A 17,580-nucleotide genomic window follows, 5' to 3' on the forward strand; every position below is an offset into this window, starting at 1 on the left:
AATGAGAAATTGTTAATTTGGATCTTTGAGTATTTGCTTGCTTGAACCCACGCACGGGGAGCTCAAGATGGAGGGGCCGTGCAGCATCTCGCTTCAGGCTGTGCCGGTCGGAGCCTTTCTAAACGCCTGAATGGTTCTTCCTCAAATTGCTTACACGGAGAAGAGGGGTTCAGGCTGCGAAACCTTTCAACACCTCACGTATTGTGAAGATGGCACTGCTGAAAGTCAAATTCAACCAGAAGAAACGGGTAAAACTAGCCCAGGGACTATGGCTCATGAACTGGTTTTCAGTGTTTGCTGGAATCATTGTTTTTAGCATGGGGTTGTTCCTCAAAATTGAGCTCCGGAAGCGAAGCGAAGTGATGGACAATTCTGAAAGCCATTTTGTGCCCAATTCTTTGATATTGATGGGTATACTATCCTGCGCCTTCAATGGTTTTGCTGGCAAAATGTGTTACGACTCTCTGGATCCCACTAAATTTGCCAAGTGGAAACCTTTGCTGAAACCTTACTTGGCACTATGTTTCCTCTTCAACATACTCATTTTCTTCGTCGCTCTGATTTGCTTTCTCATGCGGGGCTCTCTGGAGAGCACGCTGGCTCAGGGGCTGAAGAACGGCATGAAGTTCTACCGGGACACAGACACCCCCGGAAGATGCTTCATGAAGAAGACAATTGACATGCTCCAAATTGAGTTCAAATGCTGTGGAAACAATGGCTTCAAAGATTGGTTTGAAATTCAGTGGATCAGCAACAGATACCTGGACTTCAGCTCCAAGGAAGTGAAAGAGTAAGTCACTTAGTGGGGTTTGTATTGCATAGTATCAAGATTTGGTCAGCATTAAGCTAAAGAAACATACATCACAACAGATGCTGACTGCAGGGTTTTCTTGTATAAAATGCTTTTCTTTTTTTCTCTGCCCTTGCTTTAATAGAGATGCCAAACGCTCAGCTAGATTACTTTTTCCTCTGCCAGATTCCTCTAACATTATCCAGAATGTAAAATGCAAAGCAGTAAAATGTGATTCCCACTCTTACATGGTGCAATGTAAACAGACTTAAAAAACATATATCTTCCTATCTTTTACCTCTTTATAAACTCATTACACCAAGCCACACATTCCTACTTCCAAAATCAAGCATGTGGTGAACAGCAAAGTATTAGAACCTCGCTGTACTTAAAGCAGATTTCCACAGGACCTAAGTTCCCATGCAGAGGCCACTGGGTAGACACGATTGACACAGGTTCTAAAACTCCAGTTTAGATATTGGTAAGTAATCTCATGAAAACAAGCAGAAACAGCAATGCTTTACCAATAACTCGCGTGTTTTCAATCCTTATGATTTAGAATTCCATTATTAAATTCACTCAGTGGACTGCTTCACCGCTGTGACAATTTGGGTCTGTCAGCATCCATCGATGTTCCCAGCTTTATATACTGTCTCACAGTCAGGTGCATTGTATGTTCTTAAACATGTGAAAAAAAGTTCAAAATCTAGACTCATGCTTAATTTTTTAAACCTCATATGAAAACTTCACTAGCTTCCTCTATGCAAACCAGAACTGATTGTTGACCAGAAACACCTTAATGGCTCTATTGTCGGTGTAAAGAGGTATTAATCTTAAAATGAGGTTAGGCACAGTAAGCACAAGTAAAAAAATAAACATGAGAACAAATGAACTTTTGAAATGAAAAAATGAATGCTGAGCATAAATAGCCACAATCTTTTAATAACTTAAGCTCTAGAGGAAGAGACTGTTATTCTGATTTCTTTGGGAACGTCACTCGTTAGGTTGGTACTGGATGGTTACACAGAGGGGCTTGTAAACTAGGAGCCATCTGCTTTTTAAATATACTGCGTATGTTAAAAAAGTCTGAAGTACTCTTGAAAAAAGCTTTGTGCATCTCATGAGATCCCCGCTCGGCTGTGTAAATGCTACTTCATTTGTGTGCCTCTCTCCCTGCATATTGTTTCAACTAGTTGGTGGTCTGCTGATTTTTACAATTCTCAACCAGGACAGTATAGTGAGAACTCTTACAGGGTTAACCTATTGCACTGCAGGGTTATAACAGATACATTCACCATTTAATAAGGGAGTATTTGTGCTGTGAAGGTATGCCTGTGGGTATAAATAACTACTTGAAAACATAATAAGTTCACCTTGCCAGCATTATATGGAGATTTGAGAGCTATAACTTAATCCAGCAGCAGTGGAAGGACAAAGCACAGAGGGAAAACAAGGTTATATTGTCCTTAATAAATGATGTCTTATTTGGGACTGAGGCTCACAGCAATTTCTTTGTGCTGCTGAAACAGGAAATAGGGCATTAAAATTTCACAGATGGATGTTAATGAGTGAATTCAAGGTTTGAGCTACATGGTGAGGCACAAACTCTGCTCTTATTCCTGGTGGGATATTCTGGCCCCTTTCAAGTCAGTAACAAAGTTCTCCTTAATTCCAGGGAAGGTGGGAGTCCATCCTCTGCAATGCAATTTTTAGATTATTTGTAGAATTAAAGTCTGATCCAATCTCTCTGAATCTCGTGGAGCATTTACACATCAATGGCAATGAACCGCATTTAGTGTTTAGATGTACTTAGGCGCTGATTGCAAAGTGGAATTTTGCCTCACTAGGCTTTTGTCATCATCTCTCTGTAAAACACAAATTTAAAATATTGTTATTAAAAGCTACAAGTGACTCTCAGATTTTATTTTTTTTTCCTTTCTAAATCACCAGGCCTCTCCATTCTGTACCACTTTCTAAGTAAGATGGTATTTATTAGAGTTACAGTGCTCTTATTATAGTTTTCTTCTGTAGCCCCAGTGGAACTACTTGCATTCTAAATATCTCATGTCTAAACATCTTGATAAGGCACCAGATTAAATGGCTATTTATTGAGAGCAACCATGGTCTCAAATGAATTATAGTCAGAAAGCTCCTGCAAGGACTTCAGGAATTTCTGAACATCTTGTTGCTGAAACACATTTCATGTTTTAAATACTGGATACCTTCCCAAGCCAAGAATAAATGCATAGCCCCTTCCTGGAGCTATTGTCACTGAAGAGAAGATACTAGATTTGCTGGATCAATGATTTAGCAGGATATAGTGGGTCCTAAGGCTGTTGTGAGTCAGGTCACCTCCAGCAGTCCTTCCACCCTAGCTATGCAGTGATCAATCACTCTTTTCTGACTGCCTTTCATTAACTTTCTCTCTACTTTTCTTAAACATTACATTCTTTGAGAAAGTCACTCAAGAGGGCTTGTGTCCATAAAGAAGAGTTACCTATAAATTCAGAGCAACCTTGACATGGAAAAGGGCTTTAGGGAGGAAAATCACCCAGGAGGAATGCCACTCTGTAAACAGGGGATGCGGAGAAGTTGCGTGGCTAGGAAACACTGTGGAAAACCTGTGTTTCATTTGCTCCCTTCCTTGTTCAAGTTCTCTGTGGTGTGTCTTTATGTGTGTGTGTGCATTGACATGTCCTTCTGCCCTTGCCTGCATACAGTCGAATCAAAAGCAACGTGGATGGACGGTACCTGGTTGATGGCGTCCCCTTCAGCTGCTGCAACCCCAGCTCCCCGAGGCCCTGCATCCAGTACCAGGTCACCAACAACTCGGCTCACTACAGCTATGACTACCAGACGGAGGAGCTCAACCTCTGGGGCCGCGGCTGCCGGGAAGCCCTCCTGCACTACTACAGCAGCATGATGAGCTCCATGGGTGCTGTCGTCCTCCTCGTCTGGCTTTTCGAGGTAACCTGTTGGCACGGTGCCCTCTCCCCCTCACCCTGCTTTGCCAAAGCTCTGGCTTGGCCAGACCTTTCCAACGTCTACTTCTGACCTAAAAATCTGTATAAAATACATCAATCACCCACCACTGTTCTGTGGCCAGGAAATCTCACACAGCAGTGGACATCTTCAGCAGGCCTGGAAGGTCCCAGCCTGGAGATGGGAAGCCTGGTAGTGGGCTTAGCGTCCCCACAGCAAGGGGAATAAAAGGACCAGCTTTGTGCCCTGTGCAGAGAGCTCAGCTCTCCAGGTACATTATTTCTACCCGGGTTCCCACTAGTAGGGAATAGAAAGTACTTAAAGCAGTGCATCAGAAAGAGATGGCATCAATTTGTGGGACAGAAAGTGGAATTAAGTGTTTTATGCAGTGATAAAAATAACACAGGCAGAGTGTCCAGCTTCAGATCAGCATTTGATTTAAGGTTCTCCATCAGTTCCATTAATGGTTTTGGCCAAAAGAAAAAAAAAAAAAAAAAAGAAAAAAAAAGTTTTAGGCAAAGCAGATAGATTAATTTTATTGTAGTGTACTTCCAGAAGCTGTGGTGTATGTGTAAACAGGTGAAAATACTGCCCAGTGCAGATGAGGGCACCAAAACCTGAAGTGAAGCTTTGCTGCTAAAATACTGTCCATTAGATGTGAGAAAAACATGTCCCTCTGCCCTTAGGAGACAGCCAATTTCTTGTTGTGGTGTTTAATCAGTGCTAATGCGAAAGGAGCGTGGGATGGAAGGGGCACGAGGGTTGGCGCGTGAGGGCTGGGAGGCAGAAGGGAAGGGAAGAGAAAGGAAGGGTTGCTGCAGGGTGCAGAGCAAAGCAGGCTGCTTCTGACACTGGAAACGGCTGCTGCCCAACTGCATCACCTATCTGAAATGATTTGGCTGTTTTTCTCAAAATTTGGATAAACACAAATAGAAAAAGATGCACTGCATTTTGTTCCAAGCACTGGTCTACTCCTCCCAGGGAGGAACATGCTTTTTAAAAAACAAACATCTACCCAAATAATCTATGAACTGAAAGGGAAAAGAAAACCATCACAAAGTTATTCCATGTTGTGTTATTGTAAAAATAACTACTCTGCACACCTGGTACATGTCCCACCTACTTGTGGCACCGTTGTTCTGGTCAGAAAACAGAGAGATGTCTGTGGTGCCTATCTCAGCACAGATTCAAATGTCAAGTCCTTGAGGAGAGGCAATTTCAGCTGTATGTGAAAATCAGAAGGGGATTCAAAAACTCAGGGGAAAATTGCACAGAAATACTAAAGCCAGCTGTGAAAAATCATGAGTAGGAGCCCATAACATAACTCTGCTGCCTTCTGGGAGAGCAGTGATAGCGATACATTAACATTAATAGCAGCGATAAAAATACGTCATTTTATTTCTAACTTATCAAATTACACCCTGGAAGTGTTTTCAGCCTGTGAAGTAATGAGAAATATGATCTTCTCCTCTATTTCCTTCGTCTCTTTTGAAATAAAATGTGAGATTTTTTTCAGGTAATCAGAGGACATTCAGGGCAAAGCTTTAAAGAAATCTCACAAGCACTCACAATCCCAGGTTATATTAATTGGCCCTCCCGGATATTTATGGCTCGCTTAATATTCCACAATAACAGGTCCAGATCTGGGTCTTAAACTCCCCCTGCTTTTAAGGGAAACTTTGAAGGGAGGAAGCAAAGCAGGAAGCAGACATCAATTTATCCTCCCTTGGAATACAATCACTTTCTTTAAATTGCAGTCAGGGTAGAAAACAGTTTTCTACTGAGTAGCAGTGCAGCAGAGGCCTGGGCTCCTGGTGAAGTCAGGCTTCAGCCTCACCAGGGTGGAACGCATTGGGAGTGGGGCTGTGGGCCCCACATGCTGTATTTCACTTTTAGCTAGCTTGCTGAGAAATTATGGAAAAATTCAAATGCAAAAGTGTGTCCTGTGTTACTTCACCTCTGGGACTGGCGCAAGCCAGAGCCATTGGCACCTCCTGTGTGGCCAAAACCACCATGGGGCCTGCGAGGGCTCTGCCGGCAGGGCCTGGGGTGCTGAGGCCCCACGGGGAACTCTCCTCACCACCGTTACCTCCAGGCACCAAGTCTCTGCAGCACCGACTTGGGGTCTCAAGTGTCTGTACAAACCTGTTTTGAACTGTTAGGACTTCTATTTGGAAAAACAAAATATATGCAGCCTGTCGTGTTTTCTGGAAGTATATTATTATCTGCACACTGCTTTTACTAGCAAAGCTGTAGGCTTCCCTGGAGTGACAATCAGTCATGAGGGTGACAAAAAAAGATCACACGGTGCCCTGGCTAAGCCGCCTCCAGCTAAACCCTGGCAAACAGATGGGCTTGGTTGCAGAAGGTCAAGCAGAGCAAGCCCGGCCATCTTTGCGACCTGCCTCAGCCAGCGAAAAGAAAACTGGGGGCTGGAACAGAGCCTTTCAAATCAAGGGTGGGAGGGAAGCAGCAGTCCCCAGCCATGCCAGGGCCTTCACCTGTATAAACGTGTGGTGCCAAATTCATCTCATGCGTGGCACCACAGAGGGAGCACAGCACTGAGCTCTGGCAACTGGGAGCCCAGGAGAGGCATGGGGCACGAGTGGGATGTGCACTGCACATCATGTGCCAGAGGGGAACTCAGTGCCAGAAGAGGCACAGAATAATCTTGAAAACCTGCCCATAGGCAGCAGGGGAGAAGGGACCAGTCCGGAGAACAGAGTATGTTCTGCTGGCATAGATTGAGAGGCTAAGCATGCTGTGGTGCAGGGGGATGCACCAGATGCAGATATAGCGAGCCCTCACAGCCCTGGAGAAATGTCACAGGCCTGTTCTTCCTGCCACTCTAAAGCTGCTGTAAAATGACAAGAGTTTTCATGATGGTTTGTTCATTGGCCAGGGTAAATCATCACTGAGCAAGACTGGGCTAGCTGTGGGACCCTTCTCTGCTGGACTGGAATTAAACACAGGTCTACAACTGACAGCAACACAAAGTGATTGAGTTTGGCAAGGACTTCTGGAGGCCATCTGGTACAAGCCCCTTGCTAAAGTAGGGACACCTAGAGCAGGTTGCCCAAGACCATGTCAAAGCGGCTTTTGAACATCTCCAAAGATTAAGACTCCACAACCTCTCTGGGCAACCTGTGCCCATGCTTAGCCACCTTTATGTTAAAGTAGTGTTTCCTGATGTTCAGGAGGCACCTCCTGTGCTCCACTTTGTGCCCATTGCCTCCTGTCCCAGCACTGGGCAACACTGAAAGGAGTCTGGCTCCATCTTTGCACCCTCCCTTCAGGTATTTATGTATGTTGATGAGATCCCTCTGAGCCTTCTCTTCTCCAGGCTGAGAAGCCCCAGCTCTTTCTGGCTTACATTATTGAAGGGGTGCTCCAGTCCTTCAGTCATCTTCATGGCCCTATGTTGGACTCTCCCCGGTGTGTCCATGTCTCTCTTGTACTAGGGAGCCCAGAAACTGAACCCAGCACTCCAGGTGTGGCCTCACGAGTGCTGAGTGGAGGGGAAAGGATCACTTCTCTCGGCCTGCTGGCAACACTTTGCCTAATGCAGCTCATGAAAATGTTAGCCTTCCTTGCCACAAGGGCACATTGCTGACTCACGTTCAGCTTGGTGACCAGCAGGACCCCCAGGTTCTTTTCTGCAGAGCAGCTTTCGAGAAGGCAGGTCATCAGCCTGTGCTGGTGCCTAGGGTTTTTCCTTCCCAGGTACAGGACTTTGCACAACCCCTTGTTGAAGTTTGTGAGGTTCCTGTCAGCCCATTTCTCAAGCCCATCAAGGTCCCTCAAAATGTTTCTACAGGCTTAGGTCAACTCTAAGTATCCCTACAAAACTGAAGCATGCTGAGGCATTTTTGAGGTAGCAGACAAGTCCAGCTGTCGTTCATAATTTCTCTGATAATGTGATCTGTGCATTGTATGCAACTCTAAGTGTCCTAGCCAGGATTTTCAAATTGAAAGAGATGGGAGTATTGAAAAGCTGCCTGCATGGAAGGTTTGAAATAAATAATTTACAACATAAATTACTTCAGCAAAACTGATGGTTCAAGGCCCTGTGCTATCATATGGGAAACAGATTAATTTACCAGATAGTTGTCTCCAATTTCCTGGACCCTCTTCTCATCTGGCAGAGATGACAGGCTCAGGTCAGAGGAGGTAATGAGAGCCTGAGCATTTCATACAGCTTTTAGCAAGCCTCTTACACCTGGGGACTCAAAACTCTTTCTGAGTAGGACTTTTAAGAAAAGGAAGTCTTAAACTGAGAGAAAATGCTACAGAATCTCATCCAAGGGCAGATCATCTGCTGCCTTGAACACAAGCATCTTCTTCTTTAAAGCAAGACCATATTTAGTGACTTAGAGCCTGAGAGTACAGCTAATTTTTCTGTCAAACAGTGGGACTTAGTAAGTCAGTCACAAGAAAAAGCTACTGCTGACATACAGTGAGGTAGCACAGGTAGAGAGCAACACAGAGATCATCTTTTAGGCCCAGACCTGTTAATATACTAATGTTTACCCACAACAACCACTGCTATGAAGGATATTAGTCCCAGGACTGTGAGAAGGAAAACTGGGTCTCAGTGAAAGAAAGATGTCCAACACTTTAAATCCTGAGACTAGTGTGATATGACTTACCATTTCTTGTGGCCTTTATAGAGTGGTGCTTCAATTGGTTAAAGTCATTGTTGTATTAGGTAGGTCCACAATAAAATGAGACTATTTCCAGATTCAGGGCCATGAGAACCTTTTCTGAAGACCAAGGAGTCAGGGGTCCTGTCTTCCTATGTTAAAGAGGATGAGAAGTTGCGTTTGGATACTGAAGTATTTGATGAAGTTTGTTTGACCAATGTTTTTCCCTTTTGGTTTGTTTGACCAATGATTTTCCCTTTCTGGCCTTGAGTGAAGGTAGAAAAACATCTGAAAATGTTGAGGGTAGCCAGTGGTAGCTTTAGTCTTCCTAGAGTTTGGAGACACTGATCATACATAGGCAGGATGACCAGGGTAAAAAAGCTAACAAACGGTCCACAGAAACACATGCTTGAGCAGTCCCATGTTTCAAAGGAGCCCAAAAGCCAGATGTGAATTTTGCAGTTGGCCACACTATGTGCCTGATACCCAACTCCAAATCTTCTCAGCTACCTGAGGCAGTTTGCAAGTTTCCTCCATCTCCAGTTCAAAAGCCTAATAGCAAGCAGCACCTTGCAGGTCCAGGGCAGCTCTCAGAGGTGCCACCATGTAAACAATTACAAGGATGCCAACTTCTTTAAAGCTATTATAGTTTTGGAAGACCAGATGTAACCACTTTCTTGGGAATTTGGATAGGATAACAGACGCATCATCCACCCTTTACAGAACAAATCCTATGAGGTTGTTAACAACAGTAAGTGGTCACTTGTTCTCATTGGTGTTAGAAGACGAGAGACTGACTAAAAACACTCTCTGGAGGCAGGGTGGCAGACAGGGATAGGAAGCTTTTTCTGACGGTCTCTGTCTTCTCCTTTGCATGGTGCAGACATCAGTGATGGTTGGCTTGCGTCTTTTGCACACCTCTCTGGAAAGTATCCCAAATCCTGAAGACCCCGAGTGTGAAAGTGAAGGGTGGATTCTAGAGAACAGCCTGAAAGACACTCTGAAATCTGCATTGGAGAGCTTGAAAAAGATTGGTAAGTTCAATCAGGTGGAAGCAGGCGCTGAAGGGGCTGAAGGAGAAGAAGCTGGGAAGACTCCAGCCATCACAACGGTCAGTTGAGCTCCTAAATGACATGGACTTTCATAAAAGAGGAATGAAAAAAACTGAGGACTGTGAATACCTACTTTTTAAAAGCTGTGTATCAACCATCAGAATACACATTGCTACACATGCTTTTTTTTTATATATTATCTAAATATGGGAGTAAACAGCATAGTGCACCTTGGGATAATGCATTTATCCACATTATGAGTACACCATATTCATAACTTCTGGGGGAAAATGACCCCACTAGGACTTGCAATAGTCACATGTTCCCTTACCAGGAATGGTTAGTTTTCAAAAAATAAAAAAAATGCTGGCATCACACTGATCCATTCCATTTTGTTTTGAAATTAAAAGTGAAATTTGAAATGTTAGTATTTTTTCCTCAGGTTGGTTTATCATCGTACTCTACGTACTTTAACTTTTAAAGACAAACAGCTTGGTTTTCTGGAGAACAACATGTTAGCAGTCAAAGGAAGAACAATTTCCAGAATTGTATATAACAGTATTTTGACAAACCTCTCATATAATGTGATTTCTTGTTAATGTGCTAAGCAATGGTATTTTCTGCTGTATTCTTAAGATGTACATAATAGAACAAAATGCAAACTTATACTGATAATTTATGTACTACGCAAAAATTGTAACTTAATGAAACAGAGCAAGTACAAAAACAACACCAAGGTAAGATTTATGGGGTTTCTTTTTTTTTTCTTTTTTTTTTTTTTTTTCAGCCAGTATATCCTGAATGAGTGTATTGCAGTCTTATGCTTCATCTTGTACTCAAACAAGCAGAAGCTTAGAAGATTCCTCTTGTAGTGGGTGGAATCAATGCTATAAGCATGTGCCAGCTATGGCTATTCTGGATGTTTTTTAAAACTATGTAATCTCATAGCTTTCTCCAGGGTATTCAAGCCCAACTACTTTTAAAATAAGAAAAAAAAAAAAAAAAGGATACTTAGAACTAACTTTAAGTATTTTTCAGGGTCCTAGCAAATGGATACCATTCATCCACAAGTACTCCAAGCCTCAAACCTTGAGGCCAGGGAAAAGTAAGTTTAAATCGGTCCCCAGTGTGCAAATTTTGCAACATTTATTTTCCCTCATCAGTGACATGGTACCCACTGTTATATCTTTTAAGTCAAAGGAAAGGTACATTTTGCACGTGGTGCATCTCTGCAAACATTGGTCGTAGTTGGTGGACCTTTTTTAATACATAACATTGCAACAAAACGTGGAAAGTTTGCTGTGGTGTGCAGCCTCCAGTAAAGGAACAGAGCATCAGCTTGTGTCTTTCTGCAGCTGCCAGATAAGCTCAGCTAGGAGGAAAGAAACCAGAGAGAGCAAACCCCCACCAGCCCTGACATCTCTGTCCCTCAGCTAAGAGCCATGCTCCACACTTATTTATCGCTCAGCTGTGCAAAACCTCTACTTCCCTGTGGTGTATCTGAGAGAGTTTTCTCAGCAGGTTCTGTCCACCTGGCCGGTGGCCAGTCTTCAAACAAAGCCACGTTTGCAGCTGCCACGTTATTGCACAGCTCGTTAGTTTTCATTTGCAATCACATGTGCACTTGCCCCAGCAGCACGGCAGAATCACAGCTCCTCCGGCTTCTGCTCGAACTGATAAGTAACTCTGAGGATGGGCAGAGCAGTCCACAGCGGGACAGGTAGGAGGAACGGGTTTGTACATCAAGCCGTGGTCTGCATCTCAATGGCCGGCTGCATGCAAGGCTCAATTTTGGCAGGTATTTATTGCTCCCTTCCATTTATTTTATTTTTATTATTTTTAAAGCTGACCAAAACTTTTAGTTACAACAAGGAAGAAAAAAAAACAAAGTCAAATCTGTCCTTGTGCACGTAAGAGCAACTAGAACGAGGGCACCAACATAAAAAGCCAACTTGCGATTCACCACAGCCTATCATCGATTGTTTTGCCTTTGCTGAGGGAAACTCTACACAGCAGAACTGGGTAGAACAGAGCAGATGCTTTTTTCTTGGTAAGAAACCTGTATAGGCAGCTGCTCGGCTCAGCTGGCCCGCGAGAAACGAACAGGGTTTTCAGTGGCATATGGCGTGGCCACGTTTATCTGAGAAGAGCTTTTTGGAAGAAGTACATGATGAATAAGGGCTGCATTACAAGGATTACAGTTTTTCCTTGCAAGGCTTCAGTGTGCTGTGATCCACACGGGTTAATTGACCAGATACCAGGTTTTTCAAAGCGATGTAGATTTATTGCTGTCCTATAAATTTGGCTGAGGCCATTACTTTAGACAGAACTCTCCATTATTTGTGGTCTCTATTTTATTCACCCTGTTGCCAGAGACATAACAAATTGTCAAATTGTTCTTTCAAGACCACCTTGGAGGAGCCAGTTCCAAAAGCAACAGTGTCATTGTATATCTTGGGTAGAGAGACCATCCAAGATGCGTTTAAGAGGAATAATACTGGCATTGGGGTTTCATGCAAGTAAGAACAAATAGTATGTATGCTAATGCTGTCTAAAATAAAGCCTCTTGGTTAATGAAGATCTTTGTAACATCTCATGATTATTGCAGGATTGTAATATGATTGCTTTGTAAAATATTACTTGTAATATATCACTCATCCAATATTAAACATATTTTCTTGTGAGATGGCAAATGCTGTTCTAGATAAAGATATCTCTGCTGCCTGCAAATGTAAGTTTAGGTATTAAAATTACATTGCAAGTAAAAACCTCTTTAAAGATGATGTTTAAATACATACAATTTAATACAGATTTCTTTAATTTGCATTACTGCTTTTTGCTTCTGAATTCATTTTCTGACCCATTTTATGCACTCCTATAGGGAAGCTTTTCACCTCTACAAATGGCTCTGAGAGAAAAACTGCCATTTGTCATATGATCAAGTTGTGTAGACTCCTAAATCGCTTTCCTCTTTCTAGAAACGGAATTTGGCAGACCATTTTAGAGCATGGTAGACCATTCTCTTGAAAGAATTACATCGTCTTCATGGGTCTTGACTTCAAGCGCTCAACAACTGAAATCAGTGGCATCCTCAGGATCATTGGCAATCAGCTAAACTGAGTTTATAAACCTTTTTTTATTTTTTTTTCCTCACCCCATTTATTTCTAACTTGTAACAGACATTCCAAAGAAAACATTTCCACTATTTTAAATTTACACCTAAAGCTTACATAGCCAGACCTGCCGGCCTGAAGCAACCCAAGAACTTCCAGAGCAGTGCCCTGATTTTCAAACCAATAAACTTCAGAAGGATGTGAGCTTAACTCATACAAACCAGGCCACTTCTTTTTAGGTGCCTCCATATGGATTACTGGCTTAAATCCAGGTACCCATGTCTGAGATCGAACCCAAGGCCTTGTAGTGCCAACTGCTGAGAAATATCATTTATTTTTCAAAATGTATGGCTGCACAGGAAAAGCAGCTACAGTGCCATTTGTTTGAATGGCCATAGAACATTCATTAAATGCTTTAAAGGAGAAAATATAAACAGCTTCCTTAAAGCTATTAATGCCTAAGTAGCCTTAATACAATTGATGAGATTAGCCTCCATGCATTACATGAGCTTGGACATTTTATAATACCAGACAACTGCATGCACGCAGCTTAGCAAAGAGCATGGGAATGCTATATCAGGCTCCTGGGTATCACGCACTAACCAGTGCTCAGGGGAGGTTTTCAAGGCTGACATAAAGAAAAGGGGATCCTGTAAAACTATTTATTTTCACCTGACATGTTTGCTCAATTTAAAAAAAAAAAAAAAAGAAGCAAGCATTGTTCATACAAGGATCGATGTAAAATGGGGACAGATCACAAATGCTTATTCAAAAAAAAAAGTAAAGAGCATTATTAGAGATTAGTTAATTAAGAGATAAGGCCAAAAAAATAGAATGGTGACGTGGTAACAGCCCCCTGCAGGAGACAAAGGCTTAGGCAAATGTATTTCTGGTAACAGGAACGCAGCTATCGCAAAGAAATCTGAAGCACTAAATATATGAAACTTTTTTTTTTTTTTTTTTATGTTAGCAGATCTGTAGTGTTGGGTAACTGACTGAAACACTCCAGTAGTAAAATGCCACCCTCTTCAAGCACCTGCTGTTGGTAGCCCCATGTCACTTCACAGATATTACTGAGTTTTGACCCAAAGTGCATCTGTGAGGTGGGAGAGCTGCAGGAAGCACCTGCAGGACATAAAGGTCACCAATTGATTAAGCTCCTTACGGGGCACATTTCCACACCCTGCCGAGAACAACTCGCTTGTTCTCAAAGCCAATTTTCCCAGTGCGGAGCCTGGTGTGGGAATCAAGTGTCCCAGGAAAACTCGGCAGAACAGGGATCAAAGAGCAGGTCTGCGGCCCGTGGCCTGGTTAAATTCACAGCTCCTCACCGGGCAGCCAAGCCTCAGCAGCTCGACATTGTGCTCCCAGCACAGCAGGGCTGACAGCCACAAGCCCGAAACCCAGGGACAGACACATGCAGGTGGGCGAGGCACGGCCCCAGCTGGGGACAGGGCAAGGAGGAGCCCAAAGCGCAGGTTCCCAGCACAGCTCTGAGGCGCACAGCTCCCCAGGGGGCTACCTCGGTAAGAGGGTGAACACGAAGCTTAGTTCATGATGAAAGACGTCAAATCTTTCCAAAATCACTTCAGCATACGCAAGCAGGGCAGAGCAAGCGGGGGTTTACCTGTTCCGACACAAAGGCCCAAAACACAAAGGTGTCCTGTTATGATTGCTTTCAGCCTTCTCAGACGAAGTTACCTCTCCAGAGAGCACAGCTCTGCCTCAGGCAAATGCTTTTCAAATGGGTGGGAGTTCTCCTGGTTTACACCCATGCTTTGTCTGGCACAAATAACAAACTAAAGATGACAGAAAACACAAGTGCCAAATACAAACAAGGATGAGTGAACCTTTCATTAATTACATAACTTAAGAGCAGAAGTAACATGAATTCTGTAATGTTGCTATATTTTAAGTAAATTATGTAAATTATGACAGCATTTTTCGTTTTAGCCCCCAAATTTTACATTAATTAGGACCTAGAATTTAAATTTATTCATTTGTCTTTTTTTTTTCCTTTTCTTCAGATTAATCTTCACATTATCCTTACAATGTTAAAAATAGAATACATTCATTTCAGGAAGCATTTTGTTGAGGAGAAGACTCACGTTGGGATGTCTAGATCCCAAAGACATGTCTCTGCCATTCACCACCACAGCATGCTCCTGACTCCAGCGGGACAAAATAACTCTGCCCTCTCTTTCCTGGCAGCGTCCTGCCCCGGGTCAGGAGCACTGCTCACACAGGTACACACTCCCAGGGGCACGCGCCCTCGTCAAGTATTTTACAGCTGTGTTGCTGGTGAGGGGCTAGGAGCAGATACTGAAGGTGTGAGGAGAGGGAGCGACCCCCCTCTGCTGTCACTGCTGCTCCTGCCTCAGCACAAGCCATGTGCCAGCACTTTTGCTCTTGGTTTTGCTGTCTTAGATGGACAGGACACCTTCCAACACCCATATAACCTTTATTCCACACCCACTCAACCACTTGAAGTGCTAACCAGGTGGAAATGTTTGGTTTTTAAAATATCTCCCATACACTGAAAGTACCAGCAGTTAACCCCTCGCCTTCCTGCTGAGCACCACAGGCCTCCTGTGTGCTGCACCTGGCGCACACGCTGCTACCGCATCTACCACGCTACTGAGAAAAAAAAAAAATCAAAATTCCTTAGTTTCAGCTCCATCCTGCTCAAGCTTGTAGTAAAGACGGAGGGGAGCTTAAAGTTTACATTAGGAAGTAGTATACAGAAACACAAAGCACTTTGCTTCAGAGTTCATGCAATGGTCTGAGCTCCCTGCTGCTATAGCATTTTATGAATTACCAAAGTCTGACATTTAAAGATTTAAAATACATACAGGTGAGATTCCTGGCCAGTTAATAGCATCAAATGGATGCCCAAACAGTACTGCAGATTTTTTCTTCTAGCATACTCGTGCTGAATTGCATGATCTAAAAGACACCGATATGACCACTGCAACAAAATGCAGGCTCCTCTGAGCTGTCCTTATGGGGCGCAAACAGCACTTGTTATGCAGGCATCTCTTACAAGAGGACACCAGTGAATTACATCAGCTAACATATTGTTGATCTCCCTCTCTTTGCTATTTTTAAAACAACATTTTCTCTGAGTTATTAATGCATTTTACCATCCTTCACGTTCAGAATGCTACACGTACAGAAATGTTCCACACCTTACTCCTCAAAAACAGGGTTGATTTCAAAGCGATGTACCTTGTTTTCCTAAGTCACTGGAGCACCCCCAGAGGTTGCACAGATGGCCTTCCAAACCTGAGCTCAGCTGTCCCACCCTGCCTAGTGCCCACTAGCAAGCCTGGCTTTCATTCAAGGATCCTACGCAAAGGACAAGCTGGAAAACTCACCACCTCCAAGCTCATGCTGTCTGTAAAGAGGCTGTGGAAATGTATATTCACAAACTGATGAAAGTAACATTTAATCGCTGCTGCCATGGAGACGAAGATCAGCACTTGCCATTTCTTAGCTCCTACACCTGGTGCATTGCGGAAACTCTCCTTTTTCTCCTCCAAGAGAAGAGCGTTTGACAAATCTCTCCATTAAGATGCAAAGATAAAAGAGTTGGGCATTAACATTTGCATGCCAGGAGAGGGGAAAAGGGGCAGAAGAGCAGAAAAACAGAGTATAAATATGCAGCAGCTTCAAGATAAGAATGTGCAAAGCAGTTTTTCATACAAAGATTCATAGATGAAATGTTTAAATTGCTGTGAATGAAGTATGAATAGAAATGTACACGCACAAAACAGCAGAAGAAATAATCAAGCAAGGGTTAAAAGAATGGCCCATAGTGATAAGCAGGGTTGTGACTAGCAGCAGTAAGTTGGTAAATACTGATAAATGCCTGCACATCCAGACCAGGAAGCCTGAGCTCCAAAAAGCAGAAAGTACAGTTGACTTTCAGAAACTGATCTGCACTTTGGTTAGAAGAGGGAGAAAATGAGGTTTTAGCATGTTGTGTGTGCCCTATTGTTATATTCTAGCCATAAAATACTCCAAAACAAGTTAACTTGTTTTGAGATGCATCTCCCCTTTGGTAATTTAATCTTCCAAAGTGGGAAACAACTGAGACTTTGTGCTAGAGATACTTTCACAGCAGGTTGAGCATCCAGCTTCTCCTCTAGGCATTGAGGTCCTAGGATAAAACTGTCACAAAAATGGAGCCTCTAAACAAACCACCAAGTCACTTAGCATAAAATAAAATACACAGAAGGGAGAGGCCAAGCCTGGAGCCTGAGCGCTAGTATGGCTTCACCATTAGAAGTACAAGCACAGAACTGGAACGTCTCCATGGCCAGACCGCTAACATCCACTCTTCTTGTCATTCTTGTCATTACAAGAGGTTAACCATATAGCGTGGTGACACCGAGTCCTTCAGCCCTTCCCAATGCTGGAGTGGAAAATGAGGCCCAAGTCTGACTTGCTCAGTCAGCAGCACGAAGACCAGTGCGATGGACACGGACAGAAGCTGGAGGGGACTGGGGGAGAGGCGGAGATGGAAACAGGCTGAGAATCTACAAGCTAGCAGCACTGCACCTCAGCCAACAAATTCCCACTATTATCACAGATAAAGTAGTTAGAGAGCTGTGGGGAGCAGTGGTTAATAGTTAGAGAGCAGGGGGAGTCAGAAGGCATCAGGTGTTATCTCGGTCATGTACTTCCACCAGAGTAAGAACAAGCCTCCTACGGCAGATTAGGGGAAGTACCAAGTGTTACCGTGAAGTTTGAACACAGTAAAAAACGCGAATGTGAACCTCAACCTTCATCACTTTATAAAACACAATTTACAATCCTTTAAAAAGATGATTAGACTTTTTGAAAGGTCAAGAAAGGTTTAGCTGACTGAAGCAAATGACACTAATAATATAATCATCTTAAATTTTTAGCCAGGGAATTGCAGATGTTGCACATCCAGGTATTTGTTAGCTTGTGATTAACAAGGTGACACACTTGAAGGAACAAGGTCAGCAAAA

At 43.2% G+C, this 17,580-nt stretch overlaps 1 protein-coding gene across 1 annotated transcript; it reads left to right on the forward strand.

Annotated features, from left to right (window-relative positions):
* Positions 1–209: 209 nt before the first annotated feature.
* Positions 210–9,535, forward strand: PRPH2 (peripherin 2). Its single transcript, XM_035562584.1, has 3 exons — positions 210–790; positions 3,511–3,757; positions 9,299–9,535. Exons 1-3 carry the CDS (start codon positions 210–212, stop codon positions 9,533–9,535), a joined length of 1,065 nt encoding a protein of 354 aa, XP_035418477.1.
* Positions 9,536–17,580: the final 8,045 nt, after the last annotated feature.

Source organism: Cygnus atratus, chromosome 3 (assembly GCF_013377495.2).
Source record: "Cygnus atratus isolate AKBS03 ecotype Queensland, Australia chromosome 3, CAtr_DNAZoo_HiC_assembly, whole genome shotgun sequence".
Taxonomy (NCBI): Eukaryota; Metazoa; Chordata; class Aves; order Anseriformes; family Anatidae; genus Cygnus; species Cygnus atratus.

Excerpts from the sequence above, each read along its gene's own strand:
- PRPH2 (XM_035562584.1), top strand. The coding sequence starts at position 210 with ATGGCACTGCTGAAAGTCAAATTCAACCAGAAGAAACGGGTAAAACTA. Across the intron at positions 791-3,510 it reads AGCTCCAAGGAAGTGAAAGA|TCGAATCAAAAGCAACGTGG; the intron begins GTAAGTCACTTA and ends GCCTGCATACAG. Across the intron at positions 3,758-9,298 it reads TCCTCGTCTGGCTTTTCGAG|ACATCAGTGATGGTTGGCTT; the intron begins GTAACCTGTTGG and ends TGCATGGTGCAG.